We start from the raw sequence: 24,079 nt of genomic DNA on the forward strand, positions 1-24,079 counted from the left end.
AAGAGAAATGGGGCCAATACGCATCCCTGCCTTACTCCTTTGGAGATTTTGAAAGAACGAGTACAAACTCCATTTTTGGGGTTGTGCACTGATGCAGTCGCATTTACATACGACTGCCTGATCAAATTTAAATATAGCTAATTCTACCCCCATCATCTCCATTATGTTCCAAAGTTTATCATGGACCACACAATCAAACGCAGCGCTCAGGTCCATCAATGCCATGTAGATATTCCCATCCTTCATTCTGGTATGCTTTTCTATGGTCAATGCTAAATTCAATCATTGATCCACAGTGCCCCTTCCCTGCTGGAATCCATATTGGGCCTGGATTAAGATGTTATTCTCCTTTGCCCATCCCTCTAATCTAGATAGGAGAAGGCAGCCCATAAGCTTTGATGTTGTATACAGCAAGGAGATTGGTCTATAGTTCTTTGGGTTGGCCCTATCACCTTTTTTGTGAATGGGCACAATGACCCCTGATGACCAGGAGGGAGGAGGGCCTACCAGGACTATACAGTTAAGGACATTCGTCAGGAGTGGTATCCACAATTCTGCGTTTTCTTGAAAAAAGTCAATTGGGACACCGTCCGATCCAGAGGCCTTTCCCAGACTACATAAATCCAGCCCTGCTTTAACTTCTAAAAAAAGATAAAGACTCTGGGCGTTTTTCCTGCGCAGCCACCTGATGGAATGGGATATCAGAATTAGAGGAAAAAATATTCTAAAAAATGGGACCCTAATCTCCTCTTCGACATTTGTATCTGTAGTTGGGTCACTAGTGGCTTTAAAAGAAGGTGCATTAACTAGCTTCCAGAATTCACGGCTATTGCCCGAGATAGCTGCCTTATCTAGGTCGGCCCATAAATCCTACCTGATTTCCTTTTCTCTACTTTTGCGCACTAATTTATATGACGCCCGCAATGTTCTTATCTGATCCTGACTTCCAGGTCTGGCCTTTGGGGCATATAACAGAGCCTTTCGTGCTTTTGTGAACGGTGAGTCAAACCAGCCTCTACCTTTTTCTTTATTTTTAGTTTTTGTTCTGGTAAGGGCCGATTTTATGTTTCCTAGGATGTCGCAGAAAGCTCCGACAACCTCCTCTGCATCCGCTTCTGGATCTAAACACAATTGTATGTTATCTTGTGTATCTGATATGATTTATGGAATCATCTTGAATTTGTCTATATATGCCCATTTTAACTGACCCCGTTTTTTCTTACCCCGATTGGTGTTTCAACAGTGGTGCGCCTTTGTTTCTCCCATGTTGATATTTTCAACTCTATTGAAACTATAGCATAGTCGCAAAAAATCGTGAAGGAGTTCCCTATCTTGGTAACCCTTGCGCTAAGAGGAGGGGTTAAATATATGTAACCAATCGTGGACCCAGCCCCATTTCGGTAGAAGGTGTTCGGCAGTATATCTGTTGGGGGTCTGAGTCACAAATTATTTCCATGTTTGAAGAGGCCATTAGCTTATTTAAGCCATTGTCATACTCACTATGTGCGAAATTTTATATCGGATTTCCCGTCATATCCTCAATTCCGCAGACAGGCAATGTGTTATGTTTGCACAGGTGTATATTAAAATCACCTAGCCATTTAAAGTTTATGTTCTCATTCTTAATTTTGCAGACTGTGTTGGCGATTGCTTTATCGACCTCCCCCACGATTGAGTGCATATTTGGACCAAATCTATTGTTATAGTAGTTTATTAATATCCATGTCCCTTCCTGTTGTACTTCCAGCGTCATGATGTGAAAGTTTAAATTTAGTTGGGCATTCATCTTTGCTTTTACAGGTAAGTCATTCCGGATTAATGTCGGGATGCCCCCCTTCGCCCTCCCCGAGGTAGATGGATTAGCTTGGGTCTGAAAAGATCGATAGCCATTAATAAATAAAGCTTATTAATCAATACAAAAGGCAAATAATAATGGTGAACATGGGCAGTCCTGGAAATCCTGATTTCACCAGACTCCCTTCCCACTCTTTGGAGTCTTGCAGTTGAATTAAGCTTTATAGCTGAAATAAAGCCAGGCCGATCGCTTTCTTTTTTAACACCACCCATAAATAGTCCCATGCAACTCGATCAAGTGCCTTGTCGGCGTCAAGGAAGCTGGCCTAAGACCCCAGCCGCATCAAATAGCGCAATTGCCCACCTATCATGATCTGTTGTTCCCTTTCACAAGATGAGCCCATGCTGCCAAGGAGACACCATATTGGAGATGGCCCTACCTAATCATGCAGCAAAGACATTACCATATAACTTTGTGTCACAATTAAAGATATAGGCCTGGAAGAACCTAGATTCAATGGAGATTTCCCCTTCTTCTTGAACACCACTATGTTAGTTGTTGTCCAGGAAGCTCGGGCCAAGTGTCCTATCTAGACCTCAAGAAAAGTATTGATCATATCCCTCTCCATCACAAAACAAACTCTGTAAAATTCCAATGGTATCCTATCTGGTCCCACAGCCTTTCCTAGTGCTAAGGAGTGGAGTGCAGATTTGATCACTCTCACCGTGATTGGGGCCTCCAGGGCAGTCCTCTACGAGGCACTAAGTCCTCCTAACTTGACTGAATCTAGAAATTGCTCAATGTCTACCAGAGTGGCTGGCTTCTCTGCCCGATTCTAGTCTTTATAGAACTCCTTGAATACATGTAAAAATTGTTTCTGGGGTGCTAACCTCCTGCCCTCCCTTATTCTTTATTTTAAGGATGTTGCTGTGCGCCGCCTCCGGCTGCATGCACAAGGCAAGAAGCATGCCCATGCTCTCATTATATTCATAACTCTCCGCCCTCCGGGCTTGATATTTCTCGGCTGCTTTTGCCAGGAAGAACCTCCTGTCCATCCGCTATCAATGTAACCAGCCAAGTGTCAAGTGTACTCAAATCCTTACACAGTGCCCTCATCTTACCAGCCCGAGTCCTTTGAGTATATAAACTGAAGCTAAGGGTCTCTCCCCTGATCCCTGCTTTAAATACATTCCAGACTGCCCCAGTCGAGGCACTCCTTCTATCGTTCGCTCTAAAATTGGACAACAAACTGTTCAACGCCCTGAAGGCTTTAGGCTTTTTGCCCACATATCTCACAAATTATGACACCCGAGTACAATCTCCATGTATACTCAAGTTCCCACACACAAGGATTGGGGTAGGCCATTAAGCTAGCTCCACACTCAGATGCTCAAACACCACTTAGATTAGGGTCATAGACTGAACAGATAGTAAAGTCTGAACCAGCCACCTGACATTCCATCAATGCCCACCTTCCCAATTTATCCGCAAGTTGGCGTTTGACATCACAGACACGCCTGTGTGCTAAAATTACACAGACACCCCCCCTATAGTGGTTGCCGGTGTAGTATGGACAAAGAACACATAGGCCTGAGTTTCAAGCAGATCTTTTCTGGACCCCTCAATATGTGTTTCTTGAATACACAAAATATCTGGGCCAATGATTCTCATCCTAGCTGCTACCCTGAAGCTTTTGGACTGAGCGTTCAAGCTACAGACATTAGTAGTACATATACACAGTTTCCTCAATATTGCCATTCAGATATATGGTGACATCATATTTGAATCACTCAACCAAAACCATAACTTTTCACCAACTATCCTTGATTGGACAGATGCTTTCTACTGCAGAAATCCTTTCAACTATTTCAGAGCATGTCTTGGTGACTCTCCTTACTGACCCCTGAAGCTTCTTGTTTGCAGCTCTAGATCAGATCGTGTCTACTACCAATAGAGCATAATGCCACTATATAGGTCATTAAGATTGGGTGACTTGTTCAACTTCAGTTGTGACAGATCTGGATTTTATCGAGAAATACCCTCCATGGCATGTTGCATAGTGGTATAGTCCCATAGTACCTGCCCGCCGGCCCCACTTATCAGGAAGCTTATGCATAGTCGATCGTGAGGACTTCCCCTCCAAGTCCTTTTGTGTAACTTCATCCTCCATGCTGCTTGAGGAATCCTTCTCTGTCAAGTCTAAATCATTTCTGAATCCTCTGACTCTTCTAACATTGGGAAAAAAATGTCTGCCAATTCCGCAGTTTCCGTTCCATGCCCCCACTTCCATAATGGCCTCCCCCCTCTCTCTGGAAGCATTTAATGCCTTTTACAGTTCTGCCTCGCTGGCTATGCCCTAGGGTAGCCAGTCCAGGAAGACCAACTTTCTTCTGCTCTTTGTATACGGATACTTGGGCAATGCTTAGCACACCCTGTGTTGCATTATTCTCACCCCCGTTACCCCTGGGGAGTCTGTTGGCTGCTGTTAAAATAGAAGGTGAGGGTAAGGAAGACTATGCCACTCCCAGAAGGGCGATCCTCAGGGGGACTTCAGCTCCATCATACTCCCTCAGGTCACCCCACCCTCATAGTTCAATACACGCAGTATCGTTCCCCTAGGAGGCTGAGGTTCCACTGCACTTCCCACTTTGTTGTGGCCACATCTATAACATGAATGGCTTCACTGACCTGAACTTCAGCAAGACCACTATCCCTTGAGGGGGAGGCCTTTGATACCAATGTCAATGCCACGGATGGTGCTCTCCTGGTTCCACAGGTATCAGACAGTTCTGAGCTCATGTTATCGCCCAGATGATTGCCAGCTGACTCCCACATCGCCTTAAATACTGTGGGCTGGTCAGTGGCTGAGTTTGCATTACCTGCTGACCATTCTCATCCAGCGTGGCTGTCAGGAAATCCGTGATCGATAGCCTAGCCCCTTCTGTGCCCGTGGTAGCACCGTTCTTCTCCCCAAGCCTTCTTGCTGTCTTCGTTGTAGCCACCTTCGCCAAATGGATTTGCATTTCTGGCTTGGATTTTATTACGATCTCAATTCAGGAAACACCCAACAGTCTCCCGTGTTCCAGACTGCTAGGCTCAATGGACACTCATTGCAGCGCTACCATGCACTTTAACTACTGCAGCTCTTAGGGGGCTTAGGGGTCATCCTGTGGCAGTTTCTCTCCCTTCTGCTCTTCTATCATACGCTGCCACCCCCACAACCGCTGCTGTGTGTTACTGCCCGGAAGCAACAAATCGCAACTGCATTTTTGGCCATCCATAATGACCTTACTTTAGCCAGCCACAAAGCCTCTGATCATATTCTATGCCAAGTATGCAGAGGGAGAAGGGCTCATACTTGACCTACCACTTAGGCTGCCATCTTGCTTCCTGTCTCAGGGTTAGGCAGTTTTAAAGGGAGGTAAGTGTATTTTTGGGGCTTATGGATGGTCAATGATAAAGGGAGGCCACGTTAGATTTAGCATTTAGGGTTAGGTGGCGGTAAAGGGAGATAAAGGTCGTTTTACGGTTTAGAGGTGGGTACTGGTAAGGGGGTTAGAAGAAAATTAAAAACAGGGGAAGGTTGGGAGGTTTACACCGAAAAAGGAAAAAAGAAATATCATGGCCTGGCTCCTTCTCAATTTGGAGAAGGCATTTAAAACACTAACGTGGCACTACCTCTTCACAGTGCTTATCCGCATGGGAATTGGGGCCAGACTATTAGCCTAAACTAGATTACTGTACTGAAGGCTGACGTCCCGGATACACCTGGGTCCCATTTGGCCGCGATATGAAACAGGGATACTCATTTCCTCCACTACTTTTCACGCTTGCAATGGAGACCCTTGCTATGTGGCTGCGCGGGTAGGGTCGGGAGTGGGGCATCCCACTCGATAACAGGACGCATGGTGTGTCTTTGCACGCAGATGACCTGCCCCTATACATACGAGATATAACAATTGCATTTATATAGCGCTTACTACCCCTGACAAGGCATTGAAGTACTTTTCGGAGAGTAGCATGCTACTCCGGTACACAAAAGGATTAGTGGTGAATTAGTATAGGGAGATATGAAATTAATCTTAGCAGTGGACATGCAAGTTTGTTATTTGGATTAAAAAAGGATAGCAGAGGGAAGGGTTTGCATTTATATAGTGCTTGCTATCCCTGAGGAGGTGTCAAAGCGCTTTTCGCGAGGTAGTACGCTGGAACCCAAACAGAATTAGTGGGGAATTAGTATAGGGAAATTAATTTGAGTGGTGGACACGTGAGTCTGTTAGATGGATTGAAAAGGATGGTGGAGGGATAGAAGAGGGAAGAGTCTAGAAAGTGTTTCATATCATAGATCACAGCAGTAGATGGAGGGCAAAATCAGCTGTATACTAGTGCTGCCCTGATCACCAACCACAAGACATATCTTGGCGACACCCGCCTCAACTGGCATGGTCAAGCAACCTGTTACCTGGGGTCTATCTCTACCATAATCTCCATGACCTATACAAGGGGAATCTCTACAAGGCCCTTGCAGGAATCAGAACTAGGGTACATTTCTGGCAGTCCCTTCCTCCCACCCCTATAGGGAAAATTGCCTTAACTAAGTTGGTTATTTTGCCCAGCCTTTTATATTATTGTGCAAACCTCCTGGTTCTTCCACCACACTCCTTCTTTAAGGAAGTAAGATCTCACCTCTGCACACTTATCGGGGCGCCAGGCGTAGACAAGTTGCCCATGCCAAATTGCAGCTGTCAGTGGATCAGGGAGGTTTTGCCGCCTACTCCTTCAAAGCAAACCTGCTTGCAGCACAGCGGCAATGTTGTACCTCTGGATGGCTAGGTGCTATCTGCGCTAAGCCTGCACCGAACATGGGCCTCTGTCAATATCCACGATGGATGTTACTTGCCTGTAATCCTAGTTCTCTTCCAGGGGTATACTCATCAAAGTCATAAGCACTGAATAGTCCCGCCCACGTGCGGGATCCCGGAGCAATAGCCAATAAGATGCATATATCTACATAGATACACTTATAAATACCCATAAATATAGATAATAAGCATATACCTATACATATGCAGCCTGAAAAACACCATATTAGGCTCCAACACTGCCATTATTGCAAGTAAAACGTTTACATTTGACCAAATAAAGACATATAAGTCACCATATATGATATATGTAAAGAAGAAAACTGCCCTGAGTTTCTTTGAAACACACAACCTTTATTTTCAAAGGTAAAAACAGGCAGGATCATAGAGGTAGGTATAGCCTAGACAGGCTGCATAGAAAACCATTGGAAAATTGGCGCTGTGCCTTTAAGACCGCCAGGAACCCCCAGGCTCACATCATGCAACAGGTGACAGTTAGGGCAGTTCTTTTGGACGGTGTATAACAGTGTAATCACAGCATGGGTAACAGGTACATATACAGGCCTGGTATTCATCTAGGGAAGAGGGAGGGTTGCTTTATAACTTTGATGAGTATACCCCTGGAAAAGAACTAGGATTACAGGTAAATAACCTATCTTTCTCTTCCAGGGGATACTCATCAATAGTTATAAGCACTGAATACATTAGCAAGCCCATCCCCATACCTGCGGGTGAATACCAGCCTACCAAAACAGTTTACCAACAGACATTACCCAAACAAATTTCTCAGGGATGCTTGACCAAACTGAGCATCCAACTGAGTGTCAGAATCAAGGCAGTAATGACGTGCGAAGGTATGAACCGAACACCATGTGGCTGCCTTACAAATTTCATGAATTGGTACATTCCTAAGCATTGCTACTGTAGTAGCTTTGCCTCTTGTAGAATGTGCTCTCGGCCTGCCCAGGAGCTGCTTTTGTGCCAACTGATAAGATAACAAAATGCATGACACTATCCATTTGGAAATGGACCTTTTAGAGGCAGGAAAACCTGTATTCAACGGACCATAATTCACAAACAGCTGGTCAGACTTTTGTACACTCTTTGTTTTATCAAGGTAGAATGTCAACACTTGTTATAAATCTAAAGAGTGCAGAGCTTTCTCAGCCGGAGTGTCCGGATTGGCAAAAAAAGTGGGAAGAGTGACTGACTGGTTAATGTGAAAATCGCAGACCACCTTAGGGAGGAACCTCGGGTTAGTACGTAACACCACTCTATTCACATGAAAAACGAGAAGGCTCTGTAGAGCATAAGGCCTGTATCTCGCTTACCCTGCGCGCAGAAGTGATTGCCATGAGAAAAGCAGTCTTCCATGACAGGTGTTGCGGGGAAGCCTTATGAATGGGCTCGAATGGGGGGCCCATTAGTTTAGATAGGACCATATTTAGCTCCCAGGGAGGAGAAGGGGCCCTAACAGGAGGATAGACTTTCTTGAGGCCCTCCAGGAAATCTTTAACAACTGGCATTTGAAAGAAAGAAGCCGGAGTGGGAGACTTTCTATATGCTGTTATCGCTGCCAGGTGAACTTTTATGGAGGAATACTGTAAACCTGCTTTGGTCAAAGACAGTAAGTATGGCAACAGTACCTGTTCTTGACCTCGAATAGGGTCATGACCTTCAGCAGTACACCACATGAAAAAACGCTTCCACTTAAAAGCATAAGACTTTCTCGTAGAAGCTCTCCTAGCCTCTTTTAAAATCTTCATGCAGTACTGTGAGAGGCCTAAATGTCCGTATTGGATGAACTCAGGAGCCATGCTGCTAACCTCAGGGATAATTAACAACAAGGGGTGGTGATGGACAGAGTCTCTGAATTAAGCAGAAAACTCTCACCCAGTCAAGAGATCAGGGCTAGATCCAACACCGTTTTTTAGCTCACTGCATCATCCCAGTTCAGAACCTGGCTGTATGCAAATTAGTCTGTTCCTGTCCCAGTGCATGATGGGAACAGGGCAAACCAAACTACAAAGCCAATTCTTACACTGGAAAGGAAACAAGCTACCGGGGACCGGTTTCTGGCATTTCAGCCTCTTCGGCCCGGCTTGCTTGAATCCTGATGGTGCAGTGAGCAAGGGACTCATGTCTGAGCATACCCTTCCACGCTTAGGGTGGACAAAATAATTAACAACAAGGGGTGGTGATGGACAGAGTCTCTGAAATAAGCAGAAAACTCTCACCCAGTCAAGAGATCAGAGCTAGATCCAACACCGTTTTTTAGCTCACTGCATCATCCCAGTTCAGAACCTGGCTGTATGCAAATTAGTCTGTTCCTGTCCCAGTGCATGATGGGAACAGGGCAAACCAAACTACAAAGCCAATTCTTACACTGGAAAGGAAACAAGCTACCGGGGACCGGTTTCTGGCATTTCAGCCTCTTGGGCCCGGCTTGCTTGAATCCTGATGGTGCAGTGAGCAAGGGACTCATGTCTGAGCATACCCTTCCACGCTTAGGGTGGACAAAATAATTAACAACAAGGGGTGGTGATGGACAGAGTCTCTGAATTAAGCAGAAAACTCTCACCCAGTCAAGAGATCAGGGCTAGATCCAACACCGTTTTTTAGCTCACTGCATCATCCCAGTTCAGAACCTGGCTGTATGCAAATTAGTCTGTTCCTGTCCCAGTGCATGATGGGAACAGGGCAAACCAAACTACAAAGCCAATTCTTACACTGGAAAGGAAACAAGCTACCGGGGACCGGTTTCTGGCATTTCAGCCTCTTCTGCCCGGCTTGCTTGAATCCTGATGGTGCAGTGAGCAAGGGACTCATGTCTGAGCATACCCTTCCACGCTTAGGGTGGACAAAATAATTAACAACAAGGGGTGGTGATGGACAGAGTCTCTGAATTAAGCAGAAAACTCTCACCCAGTCAAGAGATCAGGGCTAGATCCAACACCGTTTTTTAGCTCACTGCATCATCCCAGTTCAGAACCTGGCTGTATGCAAATTAGTCTGTTCCTGTCCCAGTGCATGATGGGAACAGGGCAAACCAAACTACAAAGCCAATTCTTACACTGGAAAGGAAACAAGCTACCGGAGACCGGTTTCTGGCATTTCAGCCTCTTCGGCCCGGCTTGCTTGAATCCTGATGGTGCAGTGAGCAAGGGACTCATGTCTGAGCATACCCTTCCACGCTTAGGGTGGACAAAATAATTAACAACAAGGGGTGGTGATGGACAGAGTCTCTGAATTAAGCAGAAAACTAAAGCTAACCTCAGGGATGGCAGGTTGGGGTGGAACACCTTGCCGCTCGCCCTAGTCAGCAGATCCGGATGACATGGCAGCCTCCTGTGTGGTACTCTGGATAGGTGATGAAGGTCCGGATACCACCACTGGCGAGGCCAATCTGGAGCAACCAGGATCATGTCTGTCTTGGCCTCGTACAGCTTCCTGATCACCAAGGGAATGAGTGGAATCGGTGGAAAAGGCGTAGAGTAATGTCTCTGACCAGTCTATCCACAAAGCATTCCCCTTGGACCCCGGTTGCGGGTACCTGGAGGCGAAGACGTAGCATTTTATGTTTTCTGTGTCCGCAAAAAGATCGAGGTCTGGTGTTCCCCAGTCGTGGAAGATGTCTTGTACCACTTCTTGTTTTAGCACCCAGTCGTGTGCTTCTGCGAAGTGCCTGCTTAGGTCGTCCGTTTGAACATTGAGGACGCCCGGCAAGTGAACTGCAGATATTCTCATCTCTCGTACGAGAAGCCATTTCCAGATTGCCTGTGCTTCCAGAGACAGGGGTCTGGATCTTGTTCCGCCTTGCTTGTTCAGGTAGTACATCGTTGTTGTGTTGTCCGTCTGAACAAGTAGAGAGGTCGATGTTATAGACGGAAAGAATGCTTTGAGAGCTAGATGTACAGCTCTGAGTTCCAGCATGTTTATGTAGTATAGTTGCTCTTTCTCTGACCACATTCCTTGGATCTGTAATGATCCCATATGAGCGCCCCATCCTTGAAGAGAGCATCCGTCACCAGAGTCTGTTGAGGCATGTCCTCTCGAAAAGGGACTCCCACGGTGAGATGAACCCGTCGCATCCACCATCTGATGGCGAGTCGGACTGACAGAGGTATTGACAACCTGTCCTCCCAGCGATTGGAGATGTGGGACCACTGATCCTCCAGAGCCTGCTACAGATGTCTCATGTGAAGCCTGGCGTTTGGAACGAGAAAAATGCACGAGGCCATAGACCCCAGTAGGGAGGAAATCTGCCTGGCCGTAGGCTGAGGTGTCTTCAAGAGAGTCTGACACTTGAGGGGAATGGATGATAGTCTCTCCTCCGAAAGATACGCTCTTGCGTTGACTGAGTCCAGAGTTGCGCCTAGATAGTGTATGCTCTGTGTTGGATTGAGGATTGACTTCTTGAAGTTGACATGCAGACCGAGCTGATGCAACTGATGAATACATTGCGTGAGATGTTGTTGCAGAAGAGTGGGAGACTCACTCTTGAGAAGGTAAGGTTAGACGAATATGTGCTGTTTCCTCAAGAAAACCGCTACTACTGCCATGCACTTTGAGAAAGTGCCAGGAGCAGTCTTCAGCTCGAAAGGCAGGACCGTGAATTGGAAGTGGTTTGATTGGATGCGAAACCGTAAGAACTTCCGATGCTTTGGAGAGATGGGTATGTGGAAATAGGCATCTTGAAGATCTATGGAACACATACAGTCCCCTTGATGCAGAAGCGGTATTATTTGATGTAATGCCAGCATTCTGAACCTTTCTCTGAGAATTAATGTGTTGAGACGTCTGAGATCTAGTATAGGCCTGAACTCCTAGTTTGGATTTTTCTTTAGGACCAAAAAATATCGGGAGTTAATCCCTTGCCGACGTTGTTGCCATGGGACCTCCTCAATGGCGTTCTTTAGGAGTAGAGCAGACACCTCTTCCCTCAAGAGATTTATACGATGGGTGACAGTCATTTGAGGAGGAATGTAAGGTGGAGGGGACTTGAATTTGATGGTATACCCATTCTTTACAATATTCAGCACCCACCTGTCTAGTGCGATTTTTGTCCACTCTTCCAGGTAAAAACGTACACTTCCCCCCACCGGAGTGGTTAAAGGAGATAGGGAAAGCAAGCACTCACTGCTTTTGTTGCTGTTGCTTGGCAGCAGGTGTGAACTGTCTTGAATTACCACCTCTTTCTCTACCAGGACAACGCTGGGAGAATTGTGACTTTCCTTGGTTTTGTTGCGAGGACCATTGAGGTTTGAACCCTCTGCTGGTTTTGTCGTCGATCGTAAGGACGGTACCGTCGCCTGAAGTCCTTGCTCTTCTCGAGCCCACCAGCTTTCACTGTATCAAGCTCGGTTTTCATTCGAGACATTTCATCATCGGCATGAGATGCGAAGTGATGATCCATTGAAAGGAAGATTAAGAATCCGATGCTGTACTTCAGGTTTCAGACCAGTCAGTCTCAGCTAAGCTGTGAGTCGAGGACAAATCCCATGTGAATAGCCATGTGCAGCTAGGTCTGAAGCAGCGTGACAGGGAGTCCCATAATGAACGATCATACCGACACAGCAGGGCCGAGGCGCTGGCTACTTTCATGTAGGAAGCCGAGGTCACATTCTCTTTCCTACAGAGTCCATAGCTTTACTATCTTTATCTGGGGGCACAGACGATGATGCTGCCCCTGTCTGATTCGTACGTGCCGCCGACACAATAACAAAGTCCGGTGGTGGGTCAGCCCTCAGAAAGAAGGGATCATTATCAGGAGACTTGTATTTCTTTGATATTCTAGATGGTGCAGCCTCCACCGCTGCTGGAGTGAGAAACTTGTGTAGAGCAGGCTCCAGCAATCCAGGCACTAAAGGAAGCAAAGGTCTGGAGGAAGGCTTTTGGTGCAAGGTTTCAAATATCACTGATGTCTTGGTGGCAGAGACCGGCATTTCAATGTGAAGTTTGGCAGCCCCACGGCAGAGAACCTCATTAAAGGTTATAACATCATCGATGGGTGATATTCTGCTTGGAGGAGATGAGGAAAGAGTCGGTGAATAGTCCGCCTTGGAATCCAACGACCCTGTGGAAGACCTATAGCTTCGTCTTCTAGAAGATCTGTAGCGTGATGTTCTACTCCTAGGAGTACGTGATGATCGCCTCCTCACTGATGGGGACCGTCTTGGCGTGGCATGCTCGCGTCTCCCCAAAGAATGCACTGACTGGATCAAAGGAGACCTAGATCTCAAAGAAGACCGTGGTAAGTTAATTCTACGGATCTTCCATTCTCTAATATCTCCTAGCCATCTTGGCGAGATATTGGTTGGCCGGGCTGGAGATGGTACTGGTGAGGGCTCTGGAGATACTTGTACGATCTGAAGTCACCACCGAGGCGTCACGAGCCGAACGGACCTTCGACGTCGCCCTAGGTCTCTTCGCTGGAGGAGAAGCAGATTTAGATCTCCTCGACGTCGACCTCCCCGACGTCTACCTGGATCTCGACCTCCTTGATCCAGAAGGCCTTTTCTTTGATCTCGACGTCGATCTCCTCGACGGCGATCTCTTTGACGTCGATCTTTTCGGTGACGACGTCGATGGCATGTGTCTCGACGTCGAATGGCTGGGTCTCTGCGGCGTCGAAGCCCTTGGTGTTCGGCTCGACGTCGATGCCATTGGACCTCTCGCCGTCAGTCTCGAGGCTCTCAACGTCAAAGGGACGACGTCGAGTCCCGACCTCTTGACGTCGTAGGCAAGCCAGACTTTGACCGCCTACGTGTGGATGACGACCTCATCCTCTGTCTCTTCTCACCTTGTTTCGACAGCGAGGGATGTTTCGACAGCGAAGGATGCTTTGACGTCGACGGACGTCTCGACGGCGATTTTGGCGCCGACTCTGAGCACAGAGGTACCTTGGATGACGATCTGTCGCTCGACTAGGCTAAACCTGCCTCTATGATCCTGCCTGTTTTTACCTTTGAAAATAAAGGTTGTGTGTTTCAAAGAAACTCAGGGCAGTTTTCTTCTTTACATATATCATATATGGTGACTTATATGTCTTTATTTGGTCAAATGTAAAAGTTTTACATGCAATAATGGCAGTTTTGGAGCCTAATATGGTGTTTTTCAGGCTGCATATGTATATGTATATGCATATTATCTATATATATGGGTATTTATATGTGTATATATGTAGATATATGCATATTATTGGCTATTGCTCCGGGATTCCGCACGTGGGTGGAACTATTCAGTGCTTATGACTATTGATGAGTATCCCCTGGAAGAGAACTGGGGCTTTCTCCTTCAAAAAGTCATGCCCACATCCCCCGGTCCTTGCAGATGGCAAGAGCAAAGACATGCATGGCCAGGATACACCACCCCATTATATGCCCCAAATTTACCTCTAGTTGGTTTCCCCGCGACTCTGGGTTTTATATTGCTAGAGACCTGAGGGTCTGGACAGACCACTCTGTACTTACGGCGAGTGACCTCTTTGCCGAATGCCATCTCACCTTCGACCAGCTGGCCAAGGAGCATGACCTCCCACCAGGACAGTTCCTTCTGCACAGACAGCTCAGTCACACTAATCACACCTTTTAGGACCTCTCTGAGTGGGAACCCGCCGTGCATTCAGTATGACAGACCATCCTAGCTATGGATGCCGTTCATCATCTTATCACCTGGCTATATAAGGTAATTTGCAAGTTGACGACCACCCATCTCAGAGCACTGCGCTGTAGGAAGCTGGCTCTGTATATACTATACCAAAGTAAGGTATAGTGTGTACAGAGTCCAGCGGATCCCGCAAAGGCGTACAGCAGTAAAAGTAGATAATACCTTGCGCTACATTTGTGGTTGTGTGGGCGCACAGTACAGCCTTAACAGAGGGTAGGTGTTAAGCATTTATTGTACTCAAGTTCAAAGTACTTTATTCGGTTTGCTTTATAATAAACCATAAAAGTTACAAATTACAAAATACAGTACAATCACAAGATAAAAACGCAGTGTACACGTTACCCTGGTTAAAAACAGTAGTGGTGATTTGACTTCGACATTAACATAATGAGGAGGGCATCTTAAATGGCCATTTAATAATAATGAAAAAAGAAAAAAGCCATAAAAACACTATATCCATTTAAAAATCCAGACATTTTCTATATTTCATTGCACATTTCAGAAATCCGGCCACAAAAGGGATACAGTCAAGTTTTAATAATTGCAAGTAGAAGAGGGCGGGACGTACTTGCTCAAAATTTAACTTTTTTAAGATAGGTATTAGATAAAAAGTCCTGGGCATTTCATAATATTTACAAAAGAACATAAAGTGAAGCAGATCCTGAGGAGTCTTATTGTCGCAGCCACAGGGTGCTAACACTTTCCCTTTGTAACTTCCCCTTGGTACTGCTAATAAAATATGAAAGAAATTTAGTCTAAACCTGATTAGTAAAAATCGCTCGTATGCTGGTAACGGCCATGATAAATATGGTTCCATGTCTAGGGACGTTTTAAGCATCAAATGTAACCGCACACTAGGCTTCAGCAGTTCTTTCTCTTCTCTTTCCAATGTTTTAATTAGGGTGAAGGAGTATTTTACGAGTGCTACATCCTTTCTGGTGATACCTTCAGGTTTTAAAAACACGTCCAAACGTCCCATCTCACTAAAACAAGTTTTTAAATGTTTGATCCATGGGATGTTGATCATGTGGTCTAAGCTCAAAATCTCTTTTAAAAGGTTATGTGTAAGACCGAGATGCTTGTTGAGCCAACATTGTAGCCAAAAAGTAAGGGGACGCAAGGCCAGGGTGTCACTTATAAAAGGCATACCGGTTTCTTCATGTACTGACAGATTCGCTGTCCCCTTTGGGACGCTCAATAGTTGTTTTAAAAAAAAATTTTCTGTCACCTGAAGACCGTCGAGGCCAGAGTATCCCCATAGGTCACTCCCATAGCTGGCTATAGATAAGCATTTGGCTCGGTAGATTTTTAGCATAGCTGCCACAGGTCGGTTACCCATTTTGGCGGCAAATCCAAATAACGCTGCATTTGCCCTGTTGACCTCACCCCTTTTTTTGTTTAAGAGTGCGACCCAGTTGAGCCGATGATCTAGTAGGATACCCAGATAGGAAAAAGTTATGCAATTTGGCACTCTGACTCCGTTCACCACAAAAGGGTACTGTCATTTGAGATGCAGCCCTACCTGCATCACATAAGATTTGGTGTTATTTATGGACAGATCTCGCTTAGCCATAAATCCATGGAAGGCATCAAGTAGGGTTTGTAGCCCTTTTGGGGTGCCGGCCAGGAGGACTGCGTCGTCCGCATATAACAGGATGGGCAGTCCTCGCCATCCCACATATGGATAATCGGCCCCTGTATCTAGCAATGATCCTTCTAGATCGTTAATATTAAGGTTAAAAAGGAAGGGGGCTAATATGCACCCCTGCCTAACCCCCCTTTCGATATCTAAATTCCTGGATACCTTAAGGTCTATGGTATATCTGATGTTAGCCCTAGTATCTCTATGGCGATCCCTCAAAAAGTCCACCAAATTTCGCTCCACTCCCATGGCCTCCATGGACTGCCACAACTTTCCCCGGTTGACGCAATCAAAAGCGGATGAAAGATCCATGAAGGCCATGTAGATGGTCCAGGGACGAGCGATGGTGTACTTTCTTAAGATCAAGTAGAGATTTAGGCACTGAGCCATGGTCGAGTGACCTGGGCGGAACCCATACTGGATATCCGAGATGATCTTATTCTCCTCCGCCCAGGTGCTCAACCTCTTTAAAATGACTCCCCCTATGACCTTTATTACGGAGTCAATCAGGGAGATTGGCCTGTAGTTCATGGTACAGTTACGGTCCCCCTTTTTGTAAACTGGTACGATTGTTGAGACTCCCCAGGATGCTGGGCATCCTTCCTTGGCCGCAGCATTACCCACTGCGGTCAGGATCTGAGCCCAGAAAGAGGGGTTTGATTTAAAAAGATCCGGGGGGGATACCATCCGGGCCTGGGCCTTTTTATTTGTAAGGTTATTAATGCCCTCCTCTATTTCATTCACAGAAAACACCACTACTTCCTTGCCTGGGATCTTATCAGGTAAGTCTAACGGGGTAGACATGTTTTTAAATATGTTAACAAAGTGGGACACCCATTCATCCTCTGTGATGTTGGAGCCCACTTCTTTGACCCCTTCCGCTAAAAAAGGTGATCGGTTAATGGTACTCCAAAATCTAGAGCTACTGGATAGTCACGGGATCTAAGAGCTCCCTCCATAGTGTTTCTTTCATTTCCACCTTACGTTTGGCAAGGACATTTTTATAGTTTTTCCGAAGGGTGCTAATCAGGGATCTATCCCTAGGTGTTGTTTTCAAACCTGCCTTGACTTCTCTTGCAGCTTTTGAGCATAGGCGACAGAACCATTTGGGTTCATTGGACATACTAGTTCTCCCTTGGGCAAGTAACATACCTCCTACTTTAAATGCAATCCCTTCAAAGGATTTTAGAATTCCTGTGGCCGAAGATTCATCATGAAGGCAACCGGAAAATTCTGCTTCACAGGCGACCTTAAGTGCATCATGAAAGAGGGACGGGATTACTTGGCTCCATTTAATCCGCCGCCCTCCATCAGTTGGTTGTAATATATTACTACCTTGTGCTTTGCCCTTTTTCTTCACGATACTCCCTCCTATGGTCACACAGACAGGATTATGAACGCTGTGTGCGCTTGGGATTATGGAAAAGCCCTGAAGAAGAGGTAGGATGGTTCTGGATAGTAAGTTATGATCTATAAAGGACCCATAGCCTCTGCCTTTAAACGTTGTTCCCTTTGTTTGCTAAGTGGTGGGGGAAAACTCAGCGCAGAGGATAAGTCTTGCTCATCGAGCATGTCATTAAGGGCGTTACCCTGTTTGGTGTGCTCAAAGTGGAGTCCCGATATCAATGGGCAACCCAGTGTCCCCATGGCATTAGACTTAGGGTCGCCACATGGGTGGACGTTGAAATCTCCTACGATGAGCAGATTCTTCGTATGAGAACCACAGCCCTGTTTAACATAATTATTCAACTCAGCGATCCCACAACCCTCTTCTTTGTGGACAGCATTATAAAAATGTATCATGTGGAAGGTGCTATCTTTTTGGCCCAAGGAGATGGCCTGTATGTTTCTATTAGCTAAAGGAATAGCCCTGATACTACATCTTAGAGCCAACAATGCAAAAACTGCCAAACCTCCCATGGCTCTACCGCTGGTTGCGCTGGTCGCTGGGACAAAGAAGGCTCTATACCCCTCCAGCGCAATATTGCAGTTGACAAGCCACGTCTCTTGGAGACAAATTGACAAATATTTGCTGACAAACTGCACCCATATGAGGTCTGTAACCTTTCCTGCCAACCCCGCGATATTCCATGAGAGTACGTTGTGATCTTGATGATTCTCCTTAGTACCCAAGGTGACCTCCCATAGAAGGTCGGACAATATTATTTCAGAAGGGTTTTCTTCCCGAGGCCCATCAGCTAGGATAGAAGCAGAGTTGTCTAATTTAGCCACCACAGATACAGGCTCAAACACTGGGCTGTCTACTAAGGGGAGCCTGGTTTTGGGTGAAGTGTAACGTTTTGAGAGGTTAGGGGGTTACGTGTTTCCCACGCAGTCAGTCACAGTCGTTGAGACCGGAAAGAACGGCGTATCTGTTTGGTCCCTCAAAAGGCGGGGGAAACCCATATCCACCCCGAATGGGTTCCCTTAATGGCCTCAACGATAATGGGCCCGTTCCCTGTTGTCCTCTGTAATGGGGTGTCCTGTCACAGTATCCCCCATTCCGGGTATCTGGTCGGACTCGGGTCACTGTCCTATAGAAGAAACCTAAGGGCAGTATCTCTATACCCTGACCCCTAAACTCCCCTCCTTGCTCCACTTCTCTAAGTATCCTTTCTACTGGTACTGGGCTATTAAAATTTATCACAATGCAGTCGCCATTTCTGGATTTTCTCGAACTGCCTAACCACGACACACGTCGGGTCATGATGACATTATGCCCTACCGTGTGTCCCTCTATGGTGTTACAAGACAGCCAGTGTGTAACCTTGTTTTTCAGTTGGCTGTATTCCTCTTTAGTTCCCTCGGGGAGGGGTGGTACGTTACCCAGTACTAACACCAGCGCGGTTGATTGCAGGGGTAGGTCGATGACAGGGAGGTTGTCCACATTTCTAGTTGATCTATCTGTGTTTCTTTTTCCCTCAGCCTGTATTAATGATGGAGTGTTATGTTTACGGTGCTTGCTGTTATCCCCTACAGCAAATATTTTACCTGTGTCCCCCAGTGTATTGATTCTTCCTTCCTCAGTCCCACACTCCTTATTAGTTGTATTCCTTTGCTCATCAACTGCGATGATTGGGGTTGGACAAGACATTGATAATGGGTTTATAATCTGTTTTCTGGGGTATATATAAGGGCCCCCCGTTTGGAAGCTGACTGATAGGCTTTCCAGCATATGAGTGTTTTCTGAAGTAGCCTGTTGTAGCTTTCCCATATTCTCGTTTATTATCTTCAGTCTCTCTATGAGTGGGAGCATAAATGACTTTAACAACTGTTCCACTTGTGCTATAATACCTACGACATCACTAGATACTGGTGTGACTCATATGAAAGTCTGAGATGTAGCGTTAGATGTGGTTTTTGGCAATACATTCGTTGGGATAATAGGTGCATTAGCTGGTATAATATCTTTGGGGGGAAATAATTTTACCGTTTTGTTTATCCTCTTGGGTACTTTGATCGTACCCATTTGTCGACCCCCACCCCTTTTTCTTTTCCCCGTTTGTTTAGGGCATGAAGCTGTTGTTTTCAGGATATCGACAACCTGGGCCTTCCTAGTGGTTATTACAATGGGCCGATTTTCTTCGGGTGATGAGCTGCTGCCTCGTGAGGTGTTCAGGGAGGTGATGGTGTTACACCCATCTAGTCCTTTACTTGAATTTCTCGGGCTAGTCCCACTGGTTCTCTGGGTGTCTGGTTGTTCCGGCGTTACGGCATTCTTAATATTGCTAAAAGAAGACCGCTTTGAGCCCAAAAGTTCCAGAGATAGCCGCTTCTCTGTGAGGGCTATTTCGCGCTCTAACACAACTGCTGCTCTGGTAATGAAGTTGTCTAGTGTCCCTGTAACGCTGCCCCCTATTGTGTTTGGCGCGGTCTTCCTCCCCTTCCCAAATAGATGGGCCATATTCGTCAGTTAAAAACGTACTCAATTGGGGCAGGGCAAACACCAGTACACACAAATATGGTACAACAATCAATGTTATCAGTCCCGGTCACCTGCAAATATGGGACACGTTAGAGGGGTGGCCCAGCCCGGCCAACTCCGGCCTGTGACGGCCCCGCCCTTGTCCCGGGCTTCTCCCGGGACGCTCCCGCGCAGCGGGTGCCTGAGCCTATTATATACCACGTGTGGTAGCCTGTGGGCGGGGCTGGCAGCCGAACGCGGGACCAGGTGTTGTCAATCAAGCAGGGACTCCTGGTACTTCGAGTCCCTGCTAGCGTTCAGCGCAAGATCTCCTTCCTTTCCAAAGCACCCCCAGGACACAGGCAACAACAAAAACCCAGGTAAGCAGACTCTCCTGACTCCAGAGGCGATGCGTTCGCGGGTGAGGCGAGAAGTGGCAGTGAGCAAGTTCTCCTTTCCTCCCAAGGCGTCCTCAGGGTACAGGCGGCAACAGAAAAGGCTCTCCTAACTCCTATGGCGATGCGGCACCCTATGGCAATGTGGCACCCCCATTTATTGTACTCACTCAAGCAAGAAATTATGTCACACTCAAGACTGAACTCAAACCAATTGTTTGTATCAAAAACATTTCTTGAGTTGTATTTTATTTTTAGAACCAAACAGGACTTGGCACAGGTAAGTGGAATTGTACTTTTCAGGAAAGTCTGATCAAAACCAGCGTGCTGAATGAAATTTACTTTGTTACAGGTTTGTAAAATATTTCAAGACATTAGGAGTTTGTAATTACTTTTCAGATTACTCTTTAGAGTACTTTTTGGATTACTTTTTCTACTTAGTGTAATGTGCCTAAATATCACACTGGGACATTTCCTAGATGAAGGGGAGTAAAACTGTTTGGCATTAAAACACAATTGCTTAGGTTTGCAGGTAAGCAATCTTTCTAGTGGGTTGTGTCTGGGGTTAGAACAAGCCTTCCCCCAGAGTCAAGGATACACTCAAAAAGCACCCGCAGCGGCACTAGGGCGGCTGGGTGCAGAGTGCTGATGCCCAAAGTTAGCCTATGGGGCTTAGGGGCCATCAGTTGGTGGCTGCTCTCGGGCAAGCCACAGGGTTGGGTGAGCAAAGCTCCTAGGATTAAGCTCAGAGCAAAGGGGGATCAAGTTAGCACACAAGGTGCACCCACAGCGGCATAGAGGTGGCCGGGTGCAGAGTGTTGATTTGGCATCAGGTACCCTGTTGTTTTCAATGGGAGTTGCCGGTTTTAGATTTTGGCTGCAGGTTCGGTACAGGAAGTCTTCTGGGAGGAACCAACAGCTGGGCAGGTAAGTTGGAGGGTTCGAGGACCTAGGAGCACCTCAGGTCTTCTTCTCCAGGGCACAAAGCTGCTGGATGCAGGGGTGCATTTTGAGGTCGGATTTCACCTTACTGGGCCATTCGCGGTTGCTGGGGGTCTCCGTGCAGAGGCTGCAGGCGATATGTCGGGGAGTCCTGGAGGGGTCAAACCACAGTGAACTCAAGACTTTGGAGCACTGGGGGACTTCGCTGGGACCAGTGGTCCACTTGGACTAGGGCCGCAGGCGATGGCTGTAGTGGTGTGTCCAGGCATCTGGCTTCTTTGTCGTCCACAGGTTCGGAGCCTTTATTTGGAGGCTCTTTAGAACTGTTAAAATAATTTAGGTGTGATGTACAAAGTAGGAAAACCTTAGATTTAGTAGATCTGAGGGTTTGTGGCTGCTAAATCACTTTTTGAAATGTACTAACCCCATTTAATGATTCCGAAAGTTTTATGAATCATTAAATGGGTTAAGTAAACAGTAAGGAATTGCTATTCGGAAGGAGTGCGTCTCTTCTAAGTACTGATTCCTTAAGGTATGTATTTATATTTATTGTAATGGTCCCGTTTATCTTTTAGGAAATAGAGCTGCATTTAAAAAAAAAGATGGATTTATTTAAAAGAAATCACAGACATCACTGTTCCCAGCAGGCCACTATGCCTGTGACTCTGACCAATTATAGTGGGTTGCAATTTTCAACCTGCCTCATGCATATTAATGAGGCATGTCAAATTGCAACCCCCTACGATTCCAAATTTTGTGAACAGACGTATTAGCACATGTTGGTTGCAAAATTCATTTCCATTTGCAAAAAGTTGGTGCACAATTTGTGGCCACTTTTTGCAAATGGAAAATTCATACATCAGGCTTCTTGTTTTTAAAACATTGGCTTTTCAAAAAAAATCATATATACTTCTGCAAAAAGTGCTACGAGCGGGGGCAGGACAATTCACTGTTTATGGCTAACAATGAAGATCCTCTGGGGGAGAACGTCATTTGTGAAATTACAGATCATTTTTGCCAAGCCAGAGTTCAGCTTTTGTTCCTTTTCCCAAAGTTCTTTGTTTTTTAAGTAAAAGCTGCTTGCCTTTACCTCTAATCCAATATTCATCACCTTCTTAGACCTGTACATTAAAGACATGCTTTTCACTACAACCTACTACAGTACCTGGGCTCTGCAGGGAACTGCCTATCAGTCATACTTCCACTCTGCTGTGAAGAGGCAAAGTCATCATCATAAGACACACTGTCCTGAAGGCTTGTAGAAGGAAGCAAAGGCTGGAGCACTGGCGAACTGGCCTCTGACTGGGCTTCCAATGCTGCAAAAAACAGATTAGAGGTCAGACATGTCTGACACAAAGGCACGCCTAACAGAAGGAAAAAAGGTAATAAAGAAGAAAGCTGACAAGCTCAAAAAAATCACTCCTCAGGCTTCTGTGAAGCTATGGGTAAAACTTTACATATGGATTTGCAGGCACTAGATTAGCATTTTCTTAGTTACTGTAATGAGTTCACACAACTAAATAGGCACAGAGTATCTTCTCAATGGGAGAAAGGGCACTTTAAAAAAGGCAACTGATCTGATGGATCCTAGAGTTTTCTTACAGGGTTTTACCATTGTTTATGGGCTACTTTTGATTACAGCTGTTTTAAAGCACAGAGTTAGGAGAGAAGGTGGTAGAAATATGGTAGAGATAAACAGTGTCATTCTTTCTTGCTGTGGTTAGAATGAGAAAGTGAAAATTGTTGGGTGGACATACTATTTAAGCTAGTGTTGGTTATCGTTCCTTAGATTTCTGAATGTACTGATATATGGTGGTGTACTCGGGCATCAAACATAGAAGGATAATGTTCAGGAGTAGTAGAATTTACAAAGGGGTTAAGGAAAGAAAGTGACGTTAGCTATATTGCAGAAAGATTTTCTAATTGTGAGAAGTTGGCCTGGTATATGATGCTCACTAGTTCTAGTGATCACCTTGTACCATGCCAAGCAACCCTTATGGTGCAGGTTGTAAAGTCAACCTTATAGACAAGCTATCCTAGGGGTAGCATGGACTAAGCAGTCTTAGGCTAAACTCTGTAAAGGCATGTGAAGCAAGCTGTTTTACCATACACAATCCCTTGAATACCAAATGAAAGGACACCACACATATTGAAAATATATATAGATTTATTTCTACAAATAACCCTGATACTCTTTATGAGCACAGTAGTAAATGCGTTAAAACAAAACACAGTTTAAATACACAAAAGTTGCACAATTATGGATGAGCCCTAGGGGCCACCTAAACCATATAGTAAAATAGTGGTATAAGAACCACTATGGGGAAAGTGAAGAGGCCTAGGGCCTGGGGAATCGCTGGAGCTGTTCGGGACTAGCAGTAAAGAAGTCGGGAAAGGCCCGCGGGATTCGGGTGCAGTGCGGAAAGTGCACGCTTTACCAATGCAATGTCAATGGTGCGTAAAAGTTACAAAGTTAGTTATTAAGGAACCTTCCGAGTGACCTAGAAGGACGAAACTTTAGACACAGACACTAGAGGTGTATACCAGTGTGGGAACACCGGCGTTGCTGAGTTACCTCACCCACAGGAAGCGGGTGCACAGGGTCGAAGTAGTGTCGGGTTTCGTCACGCAGGTCGATGGTGCTTGGAGCTGAAGATGCTGCAGGCGGCTCGATGTGAAGAGTTCCGGTGGATCCAAGGGTGGATCTGAAGAGGTGAAGACCTGAAAGCAGAGGGGACAATGTTCAAAGTCACTAGCCAGTGACTACCGTGGAACCAGATTGGAACCAGGCGATGTCGGGTGCAAACAGGTGTCGAGGTGTAGCTTCTCTCTGCAGCCACGTGGACACAAGGGGTCGAAGACGTCCAGGAG

At 46.0% G+C, this 24,079-nt stretch overlaps 1 protein-coding gene across 1 annotated transcript in view; it reads right to left on the reverse strand.

Annotated features, from left to right (window-relative positions):
* Positions 1 to 24,079, reverse strand: part of CEP350 (centrosomal protein 350) — a 1,478,431-nt gene that overhangs the window by 1,040,799 nt on the left and 413,553 nt on the right. Inside the window, exon 13 of the mRNA XM_078643560.1 lies at positions 22,374 to 22,524. Within this exon, the coding sequence (XP_078499686.1) occupies positions 22,374 to 22,524 (151 nt within the window). The remainder of the gene's footprint in view (positions 1 to 22,373; positions 22,525 to 24,079) is intronic.

The sequence above is a fragment of the Lissotriton helveticus genome, chromosome 1_1, assembly GCF_964261635.1.
Source record: "Lissotriton helveticus chromosome 1_1, aLisHel1.1, whole genome shotgun sequence".
NCBI lineage: Eukaryota > Metazoa > Chordata > Amphibia > Caudata > Salamandridae > Lissotriton > Lissotriton helveticus.